At 43.4% G+C, this 27101-nt stretch overlaps 1 protein-coding gene across 2 annotated transcripts; it reads right to left on the minus strand.

Annotated features, from left to right (window-relative positions):
* LOC118936345 (ADP-ribosylation factor GTPase-activating protein 2-like) lies at positions 1-26805 on the minus strand. Of its 2 annotated transcripts, XM_036981471.1 has the most exons (16): positions 26673-26805; positions 23506-23624; positions 23258-23330; positions 23017-23148; positions 17698-17781; positions 17449-17557; positions 17262-17324; positions 16871-16915; positions 14899-14951; positions 14440-14576; positions 13881-14012; positions 10274-10402; positions 9306-9582; positions 2299-2389; positions 1366-1487; positions 1-369 (listed from the first exon to the last, which is right to left on the minus strand). In XM_036981471.1, the coding sequence occupies exons 1-16, from the start codon at positions 26742-26744 to the stop codon at positions 349-351; spliced, it is 1659 nt and encodes a 552-aa protein (XP_036837366.1). In that variant the 5' UTR covers positions 26745-26805; the 3' UTR covers positions 1-348. The 2 variants fall into 2 exon arrangements, with proteins under 2 accessions (XP_036837366.1, XP_036837367.1); XM_036981472.1 differs by lacking the exon at positions 16871-16915.
* Positions 26806-27101: the final 296 nt, after the last annotated feature.

The following is a 27101-nucleotide window of genomic DNA, read 5'->3' on the forward strand; positions in this document are numbered from 1 at the left end:
TTGGTTATCATATCATTCTTAGAGAATACTTTATATCGTTTATATTTTGTTTGAAATCAGAGACCAAAACAGTATAGAAAACAAGACTAGTTAGAACAGAAAAAAAAAATACTTTACACCTTCCAGAGCTTTCTTCGCTGAAAATAAAACTTTGTCTCACTCTAAAAGGTGGATGGACAGACACGGTGTAGGGTCTCCCTCCATTCATGCACTCTCTCTTCCCTTCTCTCACTACAGATACCAGTCAGTAGTGATGTGCTCTGTGCCCCCCCTCCCCTCCACTCTCTGTCAGTATGACGTCATGGCTCCCTCTCCCCCTGCAGCTGGGTGTTGGTCATCCTGGTCTCTTCAGTAAGCGCCATAGCGATCCTAACACAAACACAAGAAGCTGGGTCAGCACACTAAGATCCATCTAGTGAGTTTTCCTACCAATACTGGAGAACCAAACTGAAGAAAACTGACAAACAGGGAGAGACCACCTGGACTTGTTCAATACAAATGCTCAATTTCCCTTTTCAGTTGTGTGTCCTACTAGACAGGACAATAGAGTTTCTCTGTATGTGTAATTGTGTTGAGGTGTCTCTGGTCCTGTAGAGTTTCTCTGTATGTGTAATTGTATTGTGTTGAGGTGTCTCTGGTCCCGTAGAGTTTCTCTGTATGTGTAATTGTGTTGAGGTGTCTCTGGTCCCGTAGAGTTTCTCTGTATGTGTAATTGTGTTGAGGTGTCTCTGGTCCTGTAGAGTTTATCTGTATGTGTAATTGTATTGTGTTGAGGTGTCTCTGGTCCTGTAGAGTTTATCTGTATTTGTAATTGTATTGTGTTGAGGTGTCTCTGGTCCTGTAGAGTTTCTCTGTATGTGTAATTGTATTGTGTTGAGGTGTCTCTGGTCCTGTAGAGTTTCTCTGTATGTGTAATTGTATTGTGTTGAGGTGTCTCTGGTCCTGTAGAGTTTATCTGTATTTGTAATTGTATTGTGTTGAGGTGTCTCTGGTCCTGTAGAGTTTCTCTGTATGTGTAATTGTATTGTGTTGAGGTGTCTCTGGTCCTGTAGAGTTTATCTGTATGTGTAATTGTATTGTGTTGAGGTGTCTCTGGTCCTGTAGAGTTTCTCTGTATGTGTAATTGTATTGTGTTGAGGTGTCTCTGGTTCTGTAGAGTTTCTCTGTATGTGTAATTGTATTGTGTTGAGGTGTCTCTGGTCCTGTAGAGTTTATCTGTATGTGTAATTGTATTGTGTTGAGGTGTCTCTGGTCCTGTAGAGTTTCTCTGTATGTGTAATTGTATTGTGTTGAGGTGTCTCTGGTTCTGTAGAGTTTCTCTGTATGTGTAATTGTATTGTGTTGACGTGTCCCTGGTCCTGTCACCTGTATGGTGTTCATGACGCCATTGGCCAGCACGGCCATCTTGCCCGCCACAGTCTTCACCCCCTGTTTGAACTGAGCAATGTCTGGCCCTGTCGGCAGCACACTCTCATAACCTGCTGCCCCTACAGAGACAGAGATAGAACTGTTATGAGAATTTTGTTATCAATGTTCATAAACTTCAATTAATCTACTCAGTCTGCAACCCAGAGTTTGTAAGATTCTGGTCGAATGAAACAGACAAGAGTCCCAACTTACAATAGTCAAAATGTTTATTCACGGGAACGTTCTCCAGTCCATTATACAAAAACATCCATTTTATCCTTGCTCCTTACTTACATACATACTTTCACACAAACAGTAGATATCCTACGCACATACATACACAAAAACAGTAGGTGAGTTTTATCCTTCTCCGTAATTCTCACCACTGTGTATCACTACCCAGCCGACAGTTCCATTCCCCCCAGATTAGGGAGACCTTGAGAAGTACTCCCTGTCCTCATAAGTTTATCCATAGTTCTCACCACTGTGTATCACTACCCAGCCGACAGTTCCATTCCCCCCAGATTAGGGAGACCTTGAGAAGTACTCCCTGTCCTCATAAGTTCCTCAGAGTTCTAGCCAGGTCTGTTCAAACACAGTGTAATTGTTCTCTGTATTTTCCTAGGCGCACACACATACACACACATTTCTCTCCCTCCCAGTCCAACCTAGTTGGACTTATGTTTAATACTTTAATTATTCCTTATCCATGCTACATAAACTATAATCCCAAATGGTTAAGTTTCAGGATAGAAATATTTAACCATTATCTATAAACATATAAATTATTTTATCACAAACACAAACATTAACAAATACTCAAACACACTCTCATAACTTGCTGCCCCTACAGAGACAGATCACAAACACACACACAACATTAACCCTTACCTGTGTCACGGTCACTCCCGTCCCCAAACAGGTCAGCAGAGCTGATGGACGTGTTGCCAGACAGGCCCTCCAGACGTGTCTTGGCCTCATACTGGGGAATGACAGAACACCATCTCATTAGACTAGACAACACCATCGCATTCGCTTGACTAGGCAACACCAACGACACAATCTCACTAGTTTAGGGCTGATCCCATTTAGACTGGTCGATTGTTTGGTCAATATGCTGCTGGTCGACCAATATTTCTTTAGTTGAGCAGTCAGTCGCAATATTATATATATTTTTTAATTGTACACCTGATTGGCGCCTGTCTGATTGGACTGATCCCTTGTGGTGGCCGTGGAACAGTCCATCACTAAGACATGTGCTACTGAAATTCTATACGATTCCATTACATAAGAACAATGGTGCAACACTAAATAAAAATATTATTTTATAACAAATACGTTTGGATAGCAGTCGCTGTCCGCGGTTCTGAAACATCAGTGCGCTGTTGAATTGGTGCCTTTTCCTGGACCATGTTGCTATGTGGATAATAGCAGAGTTAACCAGCGTATTGGTGTTGAGAACAATGCGACGGAGACAGCGGTGGAGTGAGGAGACGAGGAAACAGCCCTTGCCTAAATTGTCTAGTCACAAAATGCCGGATACACCAATTTCACAAATTAGGCAATAAAAAAAAATTACAAAATCTTTGCTATGTTTTAAGAAAAGATTTAGAATTAGTTTCATTAGATGAGCCTCTGGTATTACACTGGACAAAAAAATCTTTGCTATGTTTTAACAAAGGATTTAGAATGTGTTTCATTAGATGAGCCTCTGGTATTACACTGGACAAAAAAAGGCCCCAGAAATGTTTCATACGTAACCTTACTTCTCACACGTGTTTACATCCCTGTTAGTGAACATTTCTCCTTCGCCAAGATAATCCATCCACCTGACAGGTGTGGCATATCAAGAAGCTGATTAAACAGCATGATTCATTACACAGGTGCACCTTGTGCTAGGGACAATAAAAAGGCCACTCTAAAAATGTGCAGTTTTGTCACTCAACACAATGCCACAGATGTCTCAAGATGAGGGAGCGTGCAATTGGCATACTAGCTGCAGGAAAGTCCACCAGAGCGGTTGCCAGAGAATTGAATGTTCATTTCTCTACCATAAGCCGCCTCCAACTTTGTTTTAGAGAATTTGTCAGTATGTCCATCCTGCCTCACAACCGCAGACCACGTGTTTGGCGTCTTGTGGGCGAGCGGTTTACTGATGTTCTCAACGTTGACAGAGTGCCCCACACATGTAGTGGGGGGATGGTATGGGCAGGCATAAGCTACGGACAACGAACACAATTGCATTTTATCGATGGCAATTTGACTGCACAGAGACACCGTGACGAGACCCTGTGGCCCAATGTCGTGCCATTCATCCACCGCCATCACCTCGGCCCCATGTCGCAAGGATCTGTACACAATTCCTGGAAGCTGAAAATTTCCCACTTATTCCATGTTGCCCATTGAGCATGTTTGGGATGCTATGGATCGACGTGTACGGCAGCGTGTTCCAGTTCCCGCCAATATCCAGCAACAATGACAACCGTTGAAGAGAAGTGGGACAATATCCCACAGGCCACAATCAACAGCCTGATAAACTCTATGTGAAGGTGAGGTGTCATGCTGCATGAGGCAAATGGTGGTCACACCAGATACTGACTGGTTTCCTGATCCACTCCCCTACATGTAAAAAAATATATATTTTGGTAGAAAGAACAGAATACTCTCTGTCGACCAATATTTGAATTTATTTTACAGGGACAGCCCTACATTAGCTAAACTAGTCAACACCAACAACACCATCTCATTAGACTAGACAACACCATCTCATTAGACTAGTCAACACCTGTTCAGGAGTCTTATGGCTTGGGGGTAAAAACTGTTGAGAAGCCTTTTTGTCCTAGACTTGGCACTGCGGGTACCGCTTGCCATGGGGTAGTAGAGAGAACAGTCTATGACTGGGGTGGCTGGGGTCTTTGACAATTTTCAGGGCCTTCCTCTGACACTGCCTGGTGTAGAGGTCCTGGACGGCAGGCAGCTTTGCCCCAGTGATGTACTGGGCCGTACGCACTACCCTCTGAAGTGCCTTGCGGTCGGAGGCCAAACAAATGCTGTACCAGGCAGTGATGCAACCGGTCAGATGTTGCAGCTGTAGAACCTTTTGAGGATCTCAGGACCCATGCCAAATCTGAGGGGGTTTCCTGAGGGGGAACAGGCTTTGTCGTGCCCTCTTCACGACTGTCTTAGTGTGTTTGGACCATTCTAGTTTGTTGTTGATGTGGACACCAAGGAATTTGAAGCTCTCAACCTGCTCCACTACAGCCCCGTCGATGAGAATGGGAAAGTGCTAGGTGCTCCTTTTCCTGTAGTCCACAATCATTTCCTTGGTCTTGGTTACGTTGAGGGATAGGTTGTTATTCTGGCACCATCCGACCAGGTCTCTGACCTCCTCCCTAAAGGCTTTCTCATCGTTGTCGGTGATCAGGCCTACCACTGTTGTGTTGTCAGCAAACTTAATGATGGTGTTGGAGTCGTGCCTGGCCATGCAGTCATGGATGAACAGGGAGTACAGGAGGGGACTGAGCACGCACCCCTGGGGAGCTCCAGTGTTGAGGATCAGCGTGGCAGATGTGTTGCTACCTACCCTCACCACCTGGGGGCATCCCGTCAGGAAGTCCAGGATCCAGTTGCAAAGGGAGGTGTTTAGTCCCAGGTTCCTTAGCTTAGTAATGAGCTTTGAGGGTACTATGGTTTTGAACGCTGAGCTGTAGTCAATGAATAGCATTCTCACATAGGTGCTCCTTTTGTCCAGGTGGGAAAAGGCAGTGTGGAGTGCAATGGATATTGCATCATCTGTGGATCGGTAAGCAAATGACTACTTGGCGTCATGAGATAGCCTTTTTCTGCTCTCCAGAATAAAACCACCACCTTGAGAATTTAACAACAGACCATGTTTCCCTCCATTATGAGAGGACAAAGGTTGCAGACCAGCTTACCTCGATAATGAGAGGGCCGAGGTTTGAGACCAGACTGCTGAATCTTTTAACCATACCACGTTGTTAAACTCTTAGACTATTGATACCGACAGAATAAGAACAAGTCTTTGATATTAATTACTAGTCTGCAGCTAGGAATTCGGTATCATTGAATGTGAATACCGACAACCGCTGAAACACCTTTTCTACAAAGACATTAATGAATGTCACTCTGAACTATCTATTCTAACCACGATAGAGAGAGAGCGGACAGACTCCATCAGAAACTAACTTTTCAGCAGAGATCCCGACGACACACTGAGCGTAAATATATATATTGATTGCAATTGTTCCCGAATGAGTGAGCATTCATGTGCAAAGGATTAGCATTTCAATTGTTATAATTATCAACTTTGTTGTGTCTTTTATCTCAGTTGACCCCCACTTCCCTTTTGTACACCAAGCTGCGATGCTGGTTTACCCCCCTAGGGAAACTCTGTTATCATTTCCTTGTAACTATCTACTGTTTGTTTATGCATTTCTGTGAATTACTTAGTTAGTAAATAAATGATTTTAAGACAATTGATGTATAGATGACTCATAGTGAAGACTGGGTTCGTGCAGATAACCAACAATTTACGACGTTTGGAATGAGACTAACGTGAGGTAAAGAAGAATTCATTAATCAGAAGACTATTGATCAGATATGAAAATATCTGAAAAGTTATATTAGGAAAATTATAACTTTGTAATCTGAATATTTTCCATGGTGACCCGACTTCCTAGTTAATTACAGTTACATGACTAATCAGTTTAATCACGTAATAATAATTAGTTATTTGATAAATAAGGTCTTCAGTTTTAATAATGCCAAAGACAACAACACCATTTCATATTAAAAGTAGAAATAGAACGAAACAAACAGGCATTTGATCAAGTGCACAAGGCTACATGTGTGCAAAACTAACATTCACTGAGTAAAAAATGTCATAATTCCCCCTCATTCACACACAAGTGTTACTGTCAAGTTCAACACAACTAAGCCATATCTGTGGACTACACATTATTGCATTGTACACTATCTGCCTGTGGATATCTGCTCTACAATGTTCCAGCAGAGCATGAGACCCTTTGTTGGCATAATTGATCTCTTTCAGGCAGAGAGAACACCTGGCCTACCCCTTTATATCCACTGTATTGAAAAAGTGAGAAGGGGGGGAAGTGTGTGGTGTTCCTTTTACCTCTATAGTGGCATCCAGCTTAAGCCAGGCCCGGCTCCAGCTACACTTGATCCCCGAATACACTTGTTTAAGTAGCAACGCCTAATTTTCACCTAATTCTCTCATTCTGAAAATGAACCACATATTGTAGAGGGAAAACATTAGCAGTTAGTTCGTTAGCTAGTTAACTAATCAACATTTCACACAGATTGCCAGAGTCCAGTAAGCAACTAAAGTGTTATAACTTGAGGAACGGCACAACTTCCGGTGAAACTGGAGGGCGCGCATTTCAAATAAATAATCATAAAAATGATGGATATTAAACATTTAGGTAGATACAAATGTCTTATATGCTTAAATTATTGTTAATCTAAACGGCACTGTCCGATTTACAGTAGGCTTTACAGCGAAAGCATGCCATGCGATTGTTTGAGGACGGCACCCCACATCAAAATATTTTTACACCGGCACAGATTTCATAAATTCACAAATAGCGATTAAATATTCACTTTTTGGACATTTTCCTCTGATTTGTCATCCAAAGGGTCCCAGCTATAACATGCGGTGTAGTTTTCTATTTTCTGTATACATCAATGATATTGCTCTTGCTGCTGGTGATTCTCTGATCCACCTCTATGCAGACGACACCATTCTGTGTACTTCTGGCCCCTCCTTGGACACTGTGTTAACTAACCTCCAGGCGAGCTTCAATGCCATACAACTCTCCTTCCGTGGCCTCCAACTGCTCTTAAATGCAAGTAAAACTAAATGCATGCTATTCAACCGATCGCTGCCCACACCTGCTCGCCCGTCCGGCATCACTACTCTGGACGGCTCTGACTTAGAATACGTGGACAACTACAAATACCTGGGTGTCTGGTTAGACTGTAAACTCTCCTTCCAGACTCACATTAATCATCTCCAATCCAAAATTAAATCTAGAATCGGCTTCCTATATCGCAACAAAGCATTCTTCACTCATGCTGCCAAACATACCCTCGTAAAACTGACCATCCTACCGATCCTCGACTTCGGTGATGTCATCTATAAAATAGCCTCCAACACTCTACTCAACAAACTGGATGCAGTCTATCACAGTGCCATCCGTTTTGTCACCAAAGCCCCATACACTACCCACCATTGCGACCTGTACGCTCTCGTTGGTTGGCCCTCGCTTCATACTCGTCGCCAAACCCACTGGCTACAGGTTATCTAAAAGTCTCTGCTAGGTAAAGCCCCGCCTTATCTCAGCTCACTGGTCACCATAGCAGCACCCACTCGTAGCACGCGCTCCAGCAGGTATATCTTACTGGTCACCCCCAAAGCCAATTCCTCTTTTGGTCGTCTTTCCTTCCAGTTCTCTGCGGCCAATGACTGGAACGAACTGCAAAAATCACTGAAGCTGGAGACTCACATCTCCCTCACTAGCTTTAAGCACCAGCTGTCAGAGCATTTTACAGATCACTGCACCTGTACATAGCCTATCTGTAAACAGCCCATCTATCTACCTACCTCATCCCCATACTGGTATTTATTTATTTATTTTGCTCCTTTGCACCCCAGTATCTCTACCTGCACATTCATCTTCTGCCGATCTACCATTCCAGTGTTTAATTGCTATATTGTAATTACTTCGCCACCATGGCCTATTTATTTCCTTAACTTACCTCATTTGCACTCACTGTATATAGACTTTTTGTTTTCTTTTGTTCTACTGTATTATTGACTGTATGTTTTGTTTATTCCATGTGTAACTCTGTGTTGTTGTATGTGTCGAATTGCTACGCTTTATCTTGGCCAGGTCGCAGTTGTAAATGAGAACTTGTTCTCAACTAGCCTACCTGGTTAAATAAAGGTGTTGTCAACTAGCCTACCTGGTTAAATAAAGGTGTTCTCAACTAGCCTACCTGGTTAAATAAAGGTGTTCTCAACTAGCCTACCCGGTTAAATAAAGGTGAAATAAATGTTAAAAAAATATCCCAAAAAGTCAGTTTAGTTGGCGCCATCGATTTGAGTAATCCACTACCCCTAAACTTTGTTTCAACAAGTCAAAATACGTTTCCATTTAATCCTCAGATTCCCTAAAATGTAATCAAACTATAATATTTCATACAGAAAGTAGTATGTTCAATAGGAAAACCATATTTGCAAGTGCGTGTCCTTTTCATCGCGCGCGCATACACGAATTTCCAAGTCTGTGTCCCTGTAGTAAAACTCGTTATTCTTACTCGTTTTGGAAGAAACAAGCCTGAAACCTTGAACAAAGACTACTGACACCCAGTGGACGCCACAGGAATTGCAATATGGGAGCTGAAATTTAGTATGCCCCTATACTTTCCATTGTAACAGCACGGGCTCTCAAAAAAAAATCTGGTTGGTTTTTCTTTGGATTTTCTCCTACCATGTCTATTGTGTTATAGTCTCATACATTATTTTAACATTTCTACAAACTTCAAAGTGTTTTCTTTCCAATGGTACCAATTATATGCATATCCTGGCTTCAGGGCCTGAGTAACAGGCAGTTTACTTTGGGCACGTCAGTCAGGCGGAAATTGAGAAAAGGACCCTAGCCTGAAGAAGTACTATAGCGAATTGGTTAGGTTACTAATGTTAGCTCATCTGATGTTGTAATGTCAGCTTGCTAACGTTAGCTGTCTGGCTTTAATAGCCAGCTAATTTAAATGCGGCACGCTTTGCTTTCTAAGTTTCCGTTCAGTTGACAGGTGGCTTGGTATTTGTTGGTAATACAGTGGTGTAACTTTACCTCGGCATAGCTCTCGCGGCCAAAGAACATGTCGGAAGAGATGGCCTTGGCGTTGGCAAACTTCTGCCGGGCCTCGCTCGACTCGGACACGGGCGCCGCCGCCTCCGCCTTCCGCCGACTGGGCCGTTCTCCGATAGGCTGGATGCTGGAGATTGTCACCTCCTCTTTAGGCTCCTCATTCTCCAGGGCCCAGGAGGAGGTGAAGGAGGCCACTCCCCCATCAGAGTCCCACCGCGAGCCGAAGCCGTCGCCCGCCGTAAACGGGTTGTCCTTGTACCTGTCCCAACAAAGCACACACACAGAGGCAGGGATAGATCCAATGTTGTTGGTCAGGTAGGGATACACAAGGACACATTCATAATGGATTAGATCTGAGGAAACAGAGGTAGATGAAGGGATATATTATACAGACCCAAGGCTCTACCCCTAACCCATAGACCCAAGGCTCCACCCCTAACCCATAGACCCAAGGCTCTACCCCTAACCCAAGGCTCTACCCCTAACCCACAGACCCAAGGCTCTACCCCTAACCCACAGACCCAAGGCTCCACCCCTAACCCACAGACCCAAGGCTCTACCCCTAACCCACAGACCCAAGGCTCTACCCCTAACCCACAGACCCAAGGCTCTACCCCTAACCCATAGACCCAAGGCTCTACCCCTAACCCATAGACCCAAGGCTCTACCCCTAACCCATAGACCCAAGACTCTTAGATAATTATGAAAGGATTGGATAGGTGTCTTAGCAAGATGAAGACAGGTATATCAAGCCTATCTGAAGGCAAGTTGGATCCATTACCATATTGTTAATACCAATCCAATCCTTTCAGCTGTATACAACAATCCCAGTGCCTGGGAGATAGCTAGCTTGGGGTTGGAAGTCCATTTGGAATTGGACAGAAACCCCTTTTTCCCACTACTACTCCATAGGAAAAGACATTCCGATCTGTTTGGGGGATGTGACGTACTTAGGGGGTCCGGAGGAGAAGCCCGGTTCATCCAACATGTCCAGTTTGGAGCGAGGCGAGGACTTGGCCCCCAAGGGCGTCTCCTGCTCAATCACCTGCATCTCTGACATCACCGAGTGAGATATGGTGCTGGAATACGCAGAATACACACACACACACACACACTTAAGTCATGTCCGCACACAATAATGTACTGTAACACAATCTACACACACACACAGACACCGTAAACACAAACACCACTGAAGTTAAAGCCACACTCTGTAACATGGCATCCTATCAAAGAGTGGGACACCAACCAAAAGAGTCAATAATTAAAGGGATACTTCGGGATTTTTGGCAATTAGGACCTTTATCTACTACCCCAGAGTCAGATCAACTCCTGTATCTACTTCCCCAGAGTCGTCAGATTAACTCCTGTATCTACTTCCCCAGAGTCGTCAGATTAACTCCTTTATCTACCTCCCCAGAGTCGTCAGATCAACTCCTTTATCTACTTCCCCAGAGTCAGATCAACTCCTGTATCTACTACCCCAGAGTCAGATCAACTCCTGTATCTACTTCCCCAGAGTCGTCAGATTAACTCCTTTATCTACTTCCCCAGAGTCAGATCAACTCCTGTATCTACTACCCCAGAGTCAGATCAACTCCTATATCTACTTCCCCAGAGTCGTCAGATCAACTCCTTTATCTACTTCCCCAGAGTCGTCAGATTAACTCCTGTATCTACTTCCCCAGAGTCGTCAGATTAACTCCTGTATCTACTTCCCCAGAGTCGTCAGATCAACTCCTTTATCTACTTCCCCAGAGTCGTCAGATTAACTCCTGTATCTACTTCCCCAGAGTCGTCAGATTAACTCCTGTATCTACTTCCCCAGAGTCGTCAGATTAACTCCTGTATCTACTTCCCCAGAGTCGTCAGATTAACTCCTGTATCTACTTCCCCAGAGTCGTCAGATTAACTCCTGTATCTACTTCCCCAGAGTCGTCAGATTAACTCCTGTATCTACTTCCCCAGAGTCGTCAGATTAACTCCTGTATCTACTTCCCCAGAGTCGTCAGATTAACTCCTGTATCTACTTCCCCAGAGTCGTCAGATTAACTCCTGTATCTACTTCCCCAGAGTCGTCAGATTAACTCCTGTATCTACTTCCCCAGAGTCGTCAGATTAACTCCTGTATCTACTTCCCCAGAGTCGTCAGATTAACTCCTGTATCTACTTCCCCAGAGTCGTCAGATTAACTCCTGTATCTACTTCCCCAGAGTCGTCAGATTAACTCCTGTATCTACTTCCCCAGAGTCGTCAGATTAACTCCTGTATCTACTTCCCCAGAGTCAGATCAACTCCTTTATCTACTTCCCCAGAGTCGTCAGATTAACTCCTGTATCTACTTCCCCAGAGTCAGATTAACTCCTGTATCTACTTCCCCAGAGTCGTCAGATTAACTCCTGTATCTACTTCCCCAGAGTCGTCAGATTAACTCCTTTATCTACTTCCCCAGAGTCGTCAGATTAACTCCTTTATCTACTTGCCCAGAGTCGTCAGATCAACTCCTTTATCTACTTCCCCAGTCAGATCAACTCCTTTATCTACTTCCCCAGAGTCATCAGATCAACTCCTTTATCTACTTCCCCAGAGTCATCAGATCAACTCCTTTATCTACTTCCCTAGAGTCAGATCAACTCCTTTATCTACTCCCCCAGAGTCAGATCAACTCCTTTATCTACTACCCCAGAGTCAGATCAACTCCTTTATCTACTCCCCCAGAGTCAGATCAACTCCTTGATCTACTACCCCAGAGTCAGATCATCTCCTTTATCTACTACCCCAGAGTCGTCAGATCAACTCCTTTATCTACTTCCCCAGAGTCAGATCAACTCCTTTATCTACTTCCCCAGAGTCAGATCAACACCTGTATCTACTTCCCCAGAGTCAGATCAACTCCTTTATCTACTTCCCCAGAGTCAGATCAACTCCTTTATCTACTTCCCCAGAGTCAGATCAACTCCTTTATCTACTTCCCCAGAGTCAGATCAACACCTGTATCTACTTCCCCAGAGTCAGATCAACTCCTTTATCTACTTCCCCAGAGTCAGATCAACTCCTGGATACCATTTTTATGTCTCTGTGTGCAGATACACCCATACACTTCCAGTCATTGCGCTAACGCTAGTTAGCATTGGCTCACAAAACTCTCTCTTAACTTCCTTCAAACTTGACACGGACTATAAAAATGGTGTCCACGAGTCCATCTGACTCTGGGGAAGTAGATAAAAGGAGTTGATCTGACTCTGGGGAAGTAGATAAAGGAGTCCATCTGACTCTGGGGAAGTAGATAAAGGAGTTGATCTGACTCTGGGGAAGTAGATAAAGGAGTCCATCTGACTCTGGGGAAGTAGATAAAGGAGTTGATCTGACTCTGGGGAAGTAGATAAAGGAGTTGATCTGACTCTGGGGAAGTAGATAAAGGAGTCCATCTGACTCTGGGGAAGTAGATAAAGGAGTTGATCTGACTCTGGGGAAGTAGATAAAGGAGTCCATCTGACTCTGGGGAAGTAGATAAAGGAGTTGATCTGACTCTGGGGAAGTAGATAAAGGAGTTGATCTGACTCTGGGGAAGTAGATAAAGGAGTCCATCTGACTCTGGGGAAGTAGATAAAGGAGTCCATCTGACTCTGGGGAAGTAGATAAAGGAGTTGATCTGACTCTGGGGAAGTAGATAAAGGAGTCCATCTGACTCTGGGGAAGTAGATAAAGGAGTTGATCTGACTCTGGGGAAGTAGATAAAGGAGTTGATCTGACTCTGGGGAAGTAGATAAAGGAGTCCATCTGACTCTGGGGAAGTAGATAAAGGAGTCCATCTGACTCTGGGGAAGTAGATAAAGGAGTTGATCTGACTCTGGGGAAGTAGATAAAGGAGTTGATCTGACTCTGGGGAAGTAGATAAAGGAGTTGATCTGACTCTGGGGAAGTAGATAAAGGAGTTGATCTGACTCTGGGGTAGTAGATAAAGGAGTTGATCTGACTCTGGGGAAGTAGATAAAGGAGTTGATCTGACTCTGGGGAAGTAGATAAAGGAGTCCATCTGACTCTGGGGTAGTAGATAAAGGAGTCCATCTGACTCTGGGGAAGTAGATAAAGGAGTCCATCTGACTCTGGGGAAGTAGATAAAGGAGTCCATCTGACTCTGGGGAAGTAGATAAAGGAGTTGATCTGACTCTGGGGTAGTAGATAAAGGAGTCCATCTGACTCTGGGGTAGTAGATAAAGGAGTCCATCTGACTCTGGGGAAGTAGATAAAGGAGTCCATCTGACTCTGGGGAAGTAGATAAAGGAGTTGATCTGACTCTGGGGTAGTAGATAAAGGAGTCCATCTGACTCTGGGGTAGTAGATAAAGGAGTTGATCTGACTCTGGGGAAGTAGATAAAAGGGCCTCATTGCCAACATCCCAAAGTATTGTTTAAGCAGGAATGCTATAGCCTACAGTAGCACATGCAAACAGGCAACACTCATTTGCTATTTGTAAGTGCTCAAGGAACGCTTATTCCATGAGAGAAACATTACTGTCCTTTGTAAACATGGTGTGAACACTGATAACTTGATTACCTGCGGTTGCCGAAGCCCATGCCCAGTCTCTCAGCCTGCTCCCTCTTCTTACCCTCCATGTTCTGCATCTTCTTGTTGTCCATCTTCCTGTCAATCTCCAGCTCCTTGTAGGCCAGGCGCATGGAGGCCACACTGCAAAAAGAGACACATTTGCCAATTGTTCTACATTCATTTGCAACAATTTTGGGCATTTTAGGAAATTCTCCTCCCGACCATGTCGTTCTCCTCGTAAAATGATGACCAACATTACCCTCCGTGTGTAAAATGTATTAAGACAATAATTATAATTTTTTCCACGGTTATGGTCCATAATTGTCGGTTACACGATAATACGATTATTGAGCCAACGGATGTCACTACTGGCTGTCCTAAAGGATCTCTTTCATTCACTTTCTGTACGCAGAAGTAGGCTGCATTATTTATCCAACCTCTGAACAGTCTGGCCATGAGAAGACAGCAAATATTAATTTAGTGTAAACACTAAAACAGCAGGAAGAGCAGAATCTGGTGCGGAGGTGTTTCCATGCTCTCTGACTGTCAAACTGTGTGGTTCACTCACATGGACTCCTCTGCCTGTTTCTTAGCATCAGCTGCTTGCTCCTCTCTCTGCTTCTCGACTACCTGGGCCTGTTTCTCCACCTCCGAGAAGCTCTTACTGCTCACCTTCTGGGCCCCCAGGCCCTTCTTAGCACCCAGCTGGAGGGAGAGAGGAGCACAGAGGAGATGGTTACACACAGCTGTGGACAGATTGAGGAAATGACTGCCCCCCAGTGGACAAGTGGTAGTATTACATTCATGGTTTGATCAACGCACTCTTGATTCATTAGCCAGGTTTGGTGATTCTGATTTGGGACATTTGTTTTTCTGGTCAACGTGACTTATCCAGGAACAACACCGAGCCCTAACTACATGCCAGATCTAGGGCTCCACGTGTTTCCTAATCAGATCACGTGACCAGCCAAAACCCTGCTCCTCACGCAGAGCCCCCTGTCTGAGTGCTGAAGGGGGTGTAACCTACCCCTTTCTTAGTAGTGCTGGGCTTCTTTTTCCCAATGATGGATTGCTTCACATCTGTAACACAAAGCTCATCATTAGAACACTGGTGGACAGCGACAGGCCAGGGACTCCCGAGTTGTAATCGCTCTGCATAACTTTGAAAAAGTAAGTTCTACACACACACACCAATGTTTACCCCTACAAATGCATAGGTGTGCCCCCCATACATGTGAACGCACAAACCGCTGTACGTTTCCCCTCTTGTTAAAAGGTGCAAACATTCAGTGTCCTTAGCAGACGCGACACGAAGAACATGTCAACGCAGTCAGATGAGAAATAGCATCCCAACGGTCCTTTTATCCAGTCAGAGCCGTTTCACGACAAGCCACGTGCTACAGTCAGCAGTGTTGTATCACTGCAGCTGAAGGACAGCACCATTGTCATACACCTGACAGAAATAGTTTCATTAGTTTACGTTATTCTAAAGTTACGGGACACACCGTTACTATAATAAGAATTCACCCCATTGGACTTTCACATTTTGATACGAAGTAGAACTGAAATGATAAGCACCAAATCATTGATCCATACCAAATACTCCATGTCAAACTGATAATACAATTATATAAAATGTTCACAAATGAAGAAAAATTAATAACTCAAATATCTTGATTGTATAGATATAGGCAAGCCTAAATGGAGTTGAGCAGGAAACATTTGTGTAGCAAATCACACAATAAGTTGCATGGCCTCCGTGTGTGAAATAATAAGGGGTCAACATGAGGTGAATGACCCTTTCTTGGTACCCCAAACATACAACCTCTGTAAGGTCAGACACATTTCAGTTGTACAACTGACTAGGTGTCCCCTTTTCCCCTCAGTGAAGTAGTGCATTTCAAGCAGAGATTCAAACAACGATCGGGGAGCTTTTCAAATGCCTCATAAAGAAGGGGCAGTGATTGGTAGATGGGTAAAAAAAATATATATATATAATATATTTTTTTTTAATTTAAAAAGCAGGCACTGAATATCCCTTTAAGCATGATCAAGTTATTAATTAAGCTTTGGCTGGTTTATCAAACCACCCAGATCCAACAAAGATACAGACGTCTTTCCTAACTGAGCTGCCGGACGGGAAGGAAACCGTGCAGTAATGTCATCATGAGTCCTACTGTGACTTTAAAACAGCTACAGGGTTTAACGGCGGTGATGGGACAAAACTAAGGATGGCTCAACCACATTGTAGTCACTCCACAATACTGATCTAAATGACAGTCAAAAGGAGGAAGTCTGTACAGTATTTTATCCCTCACTTTGACATGAGACTATTTTGTGTAGATCAGCGATGAAAAAAATTACATTTAAATACATTTTAACCCCAATTTGTAACACAATAAAACATGAAGAAGTCCAACGGGAGTGAAAACCTATGATAGACACTAAGCCTGCTAGGTCTGTGACCGAGGCTACATGTTGAATGAAAGGCACTGTAAGCCTGCTAGGTCTGTGACCGAGGCTACATGTTGAATGAAAGGCACTGTAAGCCTGCTAGGTCTGTGACCGAGACTACATGTTGAATGAAAGGCACTGTAAGTCTGCTAGGTCTGTGACCGAGGCTACATGTTGAATGAAAGGCACTGTAAGTCTGCTAGGTCTGTGACCGAGGCTACATGTTGAATGAAAGGCACTGTAAGTCTGCTAGGTCTGTGACCGAGGCTACATGTTGAATGAAAGGCACTGTAAGTCTGCTAGGTCTGTGACCGAGGCTACATGTTGAATAGGGGTTTGTCTGACTGTTGTATTAATGTTAGGAGACTGGAAGAACGAAGAAAGCCTTGGCAGTCGCACATTTTAGTTAGAGCTGGGAGGGAGGGGCTTAAGCTTGCGTGTCACAATCAGGTGAGGTGTCAGTCAAGCACAGAACCAACCATGCTTCCTGAAAATCTGGCCAGCCAATGGGCTAACGGCAACTTTTAAAAAGGCGTTCCAATCACCTTTGGGTAGCTGTGGTTGATCTGACGACAAACGCATGGAGTCCTCTACGGACAAAGCAGACACAGGTGTTACTGAGGGCTCCACGGTCATATGGAAAACCTCCAGTGACTGTATTACAGGGTGGGCTATGTATGGGAGGGGTTGGGACAATTTGGTGCCTGGTCCAAACATCTAAGGGGGGTCTCCAATTCTGGGAAGAGCCAACAAGAGCAGCCTTGCCAGAATATCAGGGGGGGGGGGTTTACTGTGGATGTTGAGGTCTGTAAATGGCTGTAACCATCACCTATTCCTTGTTTTTAAGGTCAGCAAAGATCTTTGAGAGGTGAGGGGAGGAGCTGTTGTAATGTGAAAGGAGGCAGAGGAGGAACAGGATGTTGACTGATGACTTACCCATAGTGACTTTGGGAGATTGCTCAGTGCTCAGTCCCTCAATGCTTGGTCCTTCCTCCAGCTCTGAGAATGTCAAATACAATCACAGATCAACTGTCTAATTCAACCTCAGAAACATATGGGAAAGCTCCAGACGAAAGGATAGGAGAGGGGGGACTGTGTGTGTGTGTGTGTGTGTGAGACTCACGAGTGCTGGCGGTGTGGGGGGCTTTGGGTGTGTCCTCCAATAGTTGAGGAGTGAGGGTTCCATTGTGTTCTGTCAGGGAAGGAGCCGTCACATCCCAGCTGTTTGAAGGCTGCAGACACACCAATTCGGTCACATTAAATAACACAACACATACACACAGAACCAACAGTACTGCACCCACAGAATGAACACAGAAGCACAAAACACTTGTGTGATTGGTGTGATTTGAACAGTAGCCCTCAGGCCTACCTGAGTATGCTCAGTAAAGAAGTCTGCCTGTCTCTTCTCTGGGGCGGCAGGCTGGCTGCTCACACTGGATTGGTCAATCCACAGCTGAGAGAGAAAGAGGAAGGGTTAACGGACGCCATTCACACCGACAAATGACATTTACTCCTGAGGTGCTGACCTGCTACACCCCCAGCAACCACTGTGATTATTATTTGACCCTGCTGGTCATCTATGAACGTTTGAACATCTTGAAGAACCATCTGGCCTTAATGACCATGTACTCTTATAGTCTCCACCCGGCACAGCCAGAACCCTCTACAACCACTGTGATTATTATTTGACCCTGCTGGTCATCTTGAAGAACCATCTGGCCTTAATGACCATGTACTCTTATAGTCTCCACCCGGCACAGCCAGAAGAGGACTGGCCACCCCTCAGAGCCTGGTTCCTCTCTAGGTTTCTTTCTAGGGAGTTTTTCCTAGCCACCGTGCTTCTACATCTGCATTGCTTACTGTTTGGGGTTTTAGGCTGTGTTTCTGTATAGCACTTTATGACATCTGATGATGTAAGAAGGGCTTTATAAATACATGTGATTTAGATGGCCCAGAGCCAAATCAACCCCTGGCCTCTATAGATATAGACATCATGGGTCTATACCCACTAGATTTGGGAAAGGAATATGCTGGTCATAGGGATCGTATTGATTTCCCATTTTAAATACAGCTCAGCTCTATCACACCTGCTTAAACAGTTTGGCCCAAACCGAAGAACATAGTTGATGATTCTGAAACTAGCGAGTTAAAATATGAAACACCTCTACACACTCACAGCACATTCAAATCTGATGTGGTATCTGCAAAAGCCTTGTGAGGACCTGGAAGTGCATCTGCATGCAGCTGCACCATTAAGAACAGATATGGTGTTAGTGGGTAATTATGTATCGTGTGGTCCATCCACAAGACATGAATTAATGCTGCTGGTGACATCACACGTGGAGTTTGCCCACTCGCTGGTGACTCAACAGGCCAATGTGTAGCTGATATGGGTGGCTGTGAGAGGGACGAGAGAGGGGGAGTTCGTTGCCTTCTCAGTGGAGGAATAATATCACCGTAGGAATATATAGATCTATATAGATAACCATAAGACATAATAATATATAGATCTATATAGATAACCATAAGCCATAATAATATATAGATCTATATAGATAACCATAAGACATAATAATAATAATAATAATATATAGATAACCATAATAATAATAATAATAATATATAGATAACCATAATAATAATAATAATAATATATAGATCTATATAGATAACCATAAGACATAATAATATATAGATCTATATAGATAACCATAAGACATAATAATAATAATATATAGATAACCATAATAATAATAATAATAATATATAGATAACCATAATAATAATAATAATAATATATAGATCTATATAGATAACCATAAGACATAATAATATATAGATCTATATAGATAACCATAAGACATAATAATAATAATAATAATATATAGATAACCATAATAATAATAATAATAATATATAGATCTATATAGATAACCATAAGACATAATAATATATAGATCTATATAGATAACCATAAGACATAATATATAGATCTATATAGATAACCATAAGACATAATATATAGATAACCATAAGACATAATATATAGATCTATATAGATAACCATAAGACATAATATATAGATCTATATAGATAACCATAAGACATAATATATAGATCTATATAGATAACCATAAGACATAATAATATATAGATCTATATAGATAACCATAAGACATATTAATATATAGACCTATATAGATAACCATAAGCCATAATAAATAGACATATACAGATAACCATAAGACATAATAATATATAGATCTATTTAGATAACTATAAGACATAATAATAATATATAGATCTATATAGATAACCATAAGACATAATAATATATAGATCTATTTAGATAACTATAAGACATAATAATATATAGATCTATATAGATAACCATAAGACATAATATATAGATCTATATAGATAACCATAAGACATAATAATATATAGATCTATATAGATAACCATAAGACATATTAATATATAGACCTATATAGATAACCATAAGCCATAATAAATAGACATATACAGATAACCATAAGACATAATAATATATAGATAACCGTAAGACATAATACTATATAGATCTATATAGATAAACCATAAGACATAATAATATATAGATATATATAGATAACCATAAGACATAATAATATATAGATATATATAGATAACCATAAGACATAATAATATATAGATATATATAGATAACCATAAGACATAATAATATATAGATAACCATAAGACATAATAATATATAGATAACCATAAGACATAATACTATATAGATCTATATAGATAACCATAAGACATAATACTATATAGATCTATATAGATAACCATAAGACATAATAATAATATATAGATCTATATAGATAACCATAAGACATCTATCTGGAAAGGAACAAGTACATTGATACATCTGTACAGAAAGCAGGCATTCCTGGTTTCTCTGGTTGCCTGGAACATACTAGTATGATTTGGCACCAGATCCAAACAGCTAAGAAGGACAAGAGAGACCTCTATGTCATCTTCCTCGACCTGGCCAATGCCTTTGGCTCAGTTCCCCATGAACTCCTCTGGGAATCCTTCAACTTTTTCCACGTACCAGAACCCATCACTACACTGGTAAAGGCCTATTTCCAAGACCTGCAATTGTGTTTCACAACACCTGACTTCACAACAACATGGCAGCGCTTGGAAGTAGGCATAATGGCAGGCTGTACAATTTCTCCTCTGGCCTTCACTATGGCCATGGAAGTCATCATCAGGGCATCGAGATGGGTGGTCGGCGGTGAGAGAACTAAGGAGGGGCTCCGTCTCCCACCTATCCGAGCATACATGGATGACATGACTACACTGACCACCACTGCAGCATGCACCAGGCGGCTACTTGCAAAACTGCAGGATAACATCAAGTGGGCCCGGATGAAAATCAAGCCAAGCAAATCTCGAAGCATTTCCATAGTCAAGGGACAGCTTAAAGATGTGAGGTTCTGCATTGGAGATGACCCGATACCAACGGTGTCTGAGCAACCCATCAAGAGCCTGGGTAGATGGTACAACGAAAGCCTCCGGGATAAAGATCAAGTGCAGCAAGTAAGGCAGGACATCGCCGACGGTCTTGAGAACATCAACAAGACCCTACTGCCTGGGAGGCTCAAGCTTTGGTGCCTACAGTTTGGACTTCTCCCCCGGGTAATGTGGCCACTCACCGTCTATGAGGTCCCAATAACAACAGTGGAGAAGATGGAGCGAACCATTACCTCATACGTGAAGAAATGGCTGGGTGTCCCACGATGCTTGAGTAACATCGGCCTCTATGGCAAAGGGGTCCTTGAACTACCTCTTACAAGTCTAACGGAGGAGTACAAGTGCTCTAAAGTAAGACTTCAGATGACATTGAAGGACTCTAAAGACCAGACCATTAGCAAGGCTGCACCTCCCCTACAAACTGGACGGAAATGGACATCATCCAAGGCTGTGCAGCAAGCAACATCAGCCCTGAGACACCAAGACATTGTGGGGAATATCCAGCATGGAAGAGGAGGCTTTGGCCTGGCAGCAAGCAAACCAACGTTCCATAAGGCAACAACATCTGAACGCAGGAAGCTGGTGGTCAAGGAGGTGCGCAGACAGGAGGAGACTGCAAGAAGTGCAAAGGCTGTCTCTCTTGCTAAACAAGGTCAATGGACGCGGTGGGAAGGCCTGGAGAGGAGAAAGATCAACTGGAGTGAGCTTTGGCAAATGGAGGCAAGCAACATCAGCTTCATCATAAGAGCTGTTTATGATGTGCTTCCATCACCAAAAAATCTACATCAATGGTATGGCGAGGACTCGACCTGCCCCCTCTGCCCAGCTCCAGCGACTCTCAGGCATATAATGACAGGTTGCAAGACCAGCCTCTCACAAGGCCGTTACACCTGGAGGCACAATCAGGTCCTCAAGAGCCTGGCTGCAGCACTTGAGACCAAGAGGAGTGCAACCAATTCATTACCTCCAAAAACAAGCAATCCTGTCAAAACAACAACATTCATCCGGGAGGGACAGAAAAGGCCCAAGTATCCTCCTACAAAGCCAGAAACTGGACACCTAGCCATGGCCCGGGACTGGAAGATGCTTGTCGATATTGGCCAGCAACTCATTTTTCCACCTGAGATTGCTTCTACCAAACTTAGGCCAGACATGGTACTCTGGTCCCCTTCACGAAAGGCTGTGTACATCATAGAGCTCACAGTCCCGTGGGAAAACTCTGTTGAAGAGGCCTACGAGCGTAAGAAACTGCGTTACACAGAGTTGGCAGCAGACGCAACTCAGCGTGGCTGGAATGCAAAAGTCTGGCCAGTTGAAGTGGGATGCAGAGGATTCGTGGCTTCTTCCACCATCAGGTTGCTGAAAGAACTTGGAATCCATGGACAGGCTCTGCGGCAGACCGTCAGAGCAGTTTCTCAAGCAGCTGAAAGAGGCAGCCAGTGGATCTGGATTAAACGGAAGGACCCTTGCTGGGCTATAACTTCATGACCCCCCACCCCCACCTGAGAACCCAATTCAGATCCCTCCAACTTGAGGAGGGCATATGAGGTATGCGGTCAGCTGTCGGACTGGCTCAGGGAAGAGGACGCCCCTGCCTTGCATAGTCCCGTGGGACATCTTAATTGGGCATGGGACACAAGCTAAGGCTTGATCACCCTTTAGCTGGCCACCTTTGATGAGAGTGTTTAGTGATTAAAGGCCGAAACACCCACTGATTCGAAGGCACACTACTGAGGATGTGTCCCAAAATTGACATCTTAACCCAGTCTAAGAAATAAACCTCCCATGCCACTCTGTCAACATCACGACAAATCTCATGCGAGTGCATTCCATCTATTGGCACAATGGACAGTTTTTTAACATCTCGTCCCGTGTTTTATGATTCTAGATCTATATAGATAACCATAAGACATAATAATAATAAATAGACATATATAGATAACCATAAGACATAATAATATCAGTAGGAATTTAAACAAACATGGTGTAATTCCAAAAGCTCAATGTTCAGTGGTATAGTGGTTACAACCACAACTTGGGAGTAGGGATGTATCACTGTGAGCCTGGTTTATAATGCTGGGTTAAGGGCGAGTTGTTACATGCATACATGCTACATATGGTACGTTTGGGTGACCGTTGAAGCTGAGCCCACACTCACGTCAGACCCATATTTGGACAGCGCCGTGTTGGCTTGCTGTCGGATCTTCTCTCGGTACATCTGTGCCGCGCGGCTGTTGTACTTGGCGGTAGTGTCGTTGGTGGAGCAGCCATGCTGGCGGAAGAAGGCCGTCTTCACCAGGAGGACACAGACAAGAAGGGAGAGAGTCAGATCCAGAGCAGGTCCCGGTTTAAAGTTGTTCAACGTCTATATATAATGGAATGTTATCGTGTTGACGTACCGCGTTGGCGTTGCCTCCGACCTGCATACATCTCAGCTGAAACCAGTTCCAGTTGGAGTCGAGCTCAGTGGATCTGAGATGAAGAACAAAACAACATGGGGATTGTATCAAATGTTCTCCTTGACAGTGTATGACAGTAAAACTTGTGATTGTCGAGCCATGGTGTGAGACAGAGAGACAGAGAGACAGAGAGAGAGAGAGAGAGAGAGAGAGAGAGAGAGAGAGAGAGAGAGAGACAGACAGGCTACCTGATAAAGCTGAGGTGCACTCCTAGAGAGCGATGAATGCCAGAGCAGTTGATGCACAGAAACACTCCATATGGTATACTGGCCCAGCTGGGGTTCTTGGCAGCACAGTCAAAGCACGCCTTGCACAGAAACAAACACACGATACACTGCCTAGTTAGCTAGCTACATACCTACAGCAGACATGTCTGGATGTGGTCTTAAACAGGGAAGAGAACAAGCTGTGTAGTTACAGACATGGGACACACTCGTACATTAACCATAAAGCCCTGTTCATTGTCAATGACTAAACTCAAGAGTTATTTACACAAGATCCCAGGTGCTACATATTATCGCCTCCTCAAGGATTGGATGTCCAATAGCTTTCCTGCTTTTTAAAAACTTGGCTATCACTGAACGTATAGCTGAGATAAAAATGGCCATGAGTTCATCTCAATAAGTAGTTCTTTCTACTGCTGAGGAAGACCAACTGATAGTGCTCCATCCTATTTAAATCAACTGTTTTAATTAAGGAAGATTACACAGAAAAATAACATATTTTAGACTATTGAGATGCAACCCATCAGAGGAAGAGGCGACGCGAGAGGAAAAGTAACATATTTTAGACTATTGAGATGCAACCCATCAGAGGAAGAGGCGACGCGAGAGGGGAAACTGCTAGAAAAAAAAATCTGTCTCCTCCATCAGGTGGCAATTTTCAACAAAAAACTTGCCCATCAAGCGAGGCGTTGAGTGTCGAAGGTCAATGAGTGTTGAATTTGGTCAACGAAAGACGTTTTGACGTTTTGTTGCTACGAGTGTACTGATATAAGTAGGACGTGTCACCCGGCAACTTCGAGAAAAAAAAAACTCTATATCAGTTTAGTACTATCCGGTACCCATGAGACGTCCCTAGCCTAAACCCTAACCTTAACCTTTTTTAATGTCAACTTCAATGGAGTAAAGTCAGAGTTGGAACATCCCAATGATCCCAGATAGCAAGGACCATTGTGCATGTTGTTCACACGCAAATCTGCCCTCTCTCATTGGCTAGAATGGTCCCACCTGATCGCACCTCCTCACGACTGTATTTCCAATGACAGAGCGACCACTCGATCATCTGGTCAACATAATACAGCGTTTCCCAAACTAGGGGTTGCTTGATTTGAAAAATGGGGTCACGAGAGAAACGACAACAAAATTGCGCTTCACTCATAGAACCAGGGTAATGTCTGTAACCTCTGGTAGCCGCTATATGGGAGTTGTAATAGTCAATAATGGCAAGTTGAATGCCTGCTTCCTGGGCTTAAAGGAGATTCGCCATATCAACATCTTCTGTAAGGCCCAATTCTGATCCAGTCAACCCCTAGCCCAAGAATGTACTCTTAAGGAGTGTAGACAAGCCTACCGTTAGTCCTTAAGGTCCAATGAATGACCTTATATACTGAACAAAAATATAAACACAACAATTTCAAAGATTTTACTGAGTTACAGTTCATTTAAGGAAATCAGTCAATTTAAATAAATTCATTAGGCCCTAATCAATGTATTTCACGACTGGGCAGGGGTGCTGCCATGGGTGGGCCTGGGAGGGCATAGGTCCACCCACTTGGCAGCCCGGCCCAACCAATCAGAATGAGTTTTTCCAACCCAAAAGGGCTTTATTACAGACAGAAATACCTCTTAGCACCCAACCCCTCCCTCCACAGGTGAAGAAGCCAGATGTGGAGGTCCTGGGCTGGCATGGTTACAGGTGGTCTGCAGTTGAGGCCGGTTGGACATACTGATAAATTCTAAAAAACGACATTGGAGGCGACTTATGGTAGAGAAATTAACATTCAATTCTCTGGCAAAAGTTCTGGTGTTCATTCCTGCAGTCAGTATGGCAATTGCGCACTCCCTCAAAACGTGAGACATATGTGGCATTGTGTTGTGTGACAAAACTGCTCCTTTTAAAGTGGCCTTTTATTGTCCTAAGCACAAGATGCACCTGTACAGTAGTCATGCTGTTTAATCAGCTTCTTGATATGCCACACCTGTCAGGTTGATGGATTATCTTGGCAAAGGAGAAATGCTCCCCAATAGAGATGAAAACAAATGTGTGCCAACAAAGAGAAAGGCTTTGTGTACATGGAAAATGTCTGCGATTGTTTTATTTCCACTTATGAATCATGGGACCAACACTTTACATGTTGCATTTATATTTTTGTTCAGTGCAGGTTATTTTCAGAGGTAAACTGGCTCTGGCAGTCAGAACAGCAAAATACTCCAACTAAACAGGAATTGATTCTCAATTGCGATACGGTTCTAGAAACATAAATCCCTTAAGGTCATAACACATCTCCAAAATATACACATACACCGTTTTAACCGGCTTCACAGTTGCTGCCGAGAGTATGTTTCGGTTACAACACGTTTCTGGTGGTCTTCCTCCATTACACACGAAGCACAGGTGGTCGCCTCAGTCTTCCGTCAACACACGCTGTAACATGGAGATATGGCCGTGTGGGGAGACGAATATAAAAAGGTGTGTAGTACTTTACCTTTTTGAAAATTATTTCTCGCTGATATGAAAGATAGGTTCCTTATTTCCAAAAACCGTAGCGCAAGTGATGCGTGTTCAAGTTCATGGCTCTTAAAGTTCCCCTGGGAAGAAGATAGCATCAGTCGCAAAAGGTAGTTATCGACTATGGATGAGGCAACGTTAGTCGACCCCGGGAATTTAGCCTGGTACGTTTAAGCTAGGCAACTTTGCATTTTGGTAATAGCTTATTAGCTGGACATCTGGATTGAAAGGAAAATAACCTAATGGCTAGCTAGCTAACGTTTGTCAGGAATCCAATTACGTTGGCTTTGGTGCTAACGTTAGACAATCTCTTTCAGACATTGGCCCCGTCCCTACTCGTTCTGGCTCAAATAAACAAGTCACCAGACTGGTTAACTAGGTTAGAAAAGCAGGGTGCGTTGACGATACATAGCATAGTATACGTGGCCGATTTAGATAAGCGAAGTTAGCTCACTAGGCTAGCAGAGCAGCTAACGTCAGCTTCTTGCTGGCCGTCGTAAGGCCCAGGCAGAGACCAGCTTGCTACCGTAGACGGATGGACGTGATCATTTTTCTGGTCTACGTTCCACCTCCAATAACGGATCAATAAACGAGTGAATAGACACTAAGCACTTATTCGTGTTACCTTGTTTGTTGGAATAGACCGTAGTCTTTTAAAAATGGTCAGAATTTCTGTCTTGTTCGGCTCCGCAGCCATCTTGCTACCTTTCTAGAGGTACGGGTGCCAGTGGGGATAAAAAATACTGGGTTGTTCGCGAAGTTCGATCAGAGGGGATGCTGCGTTCATATGCCCCTCGTAAAGTCGGAAACAAACAGTTTTGTAAGAGCGCTGATTGTTTAAACTGTTTTGTATGCCTATCTGTCTGGCCGCAGTTCTACACACTGGCGACGCATTTTGGCCTGTTTGGTGTACTCTAAAACAAAAGTTTCCTGGACTATCCTTAGGGGTTCTTCAAATTGAAACTGTGGGGGAACACCTATAAGTTCTTTGAAGAACCCCTTTAATGGATTTAAAAATATATGTTTTTATTTAATTAGGCAAGTCAGTTAAGAA

This window comes from Oncorhynchus mykiss, chromosome 6 (assembly GCF_013265735.2).
Source record: "Oncorhynchus mykiss isolate Arlee chromosome 6, USDA_OmykA_1.1, whole genome shotgun sequence".
NCBI lineage: Eukaryota > Metazoa > Chordata > Actinopteri > Salmoniformes > Salmonidae > Oncorhynchus > Oncorhynchus mykiss.

Coding starts and splice junctions, on each gene's coding strand:
- LOC118936345 (XM_036981471.1), bottom strand. CDS start 26,744: ATGGCTGCGGAGCCGAACAAGACAGAAATTCTGACCATTTTTAAAAGA. Junction 1,488..2,298: donor CGGGAGTGACCGTGACACAG/GTAAGGGTTAAT, acceptor CTGTCTCTGTAG/GGGCAGCAGGTTATGAGAGT. Junction 370..1,365: donor GCGTCATGAACACCATACAG/GTGACAGGACCA, acceptor TGTTTGTGTTAG/GATCGCTATGGCGCTTACTG.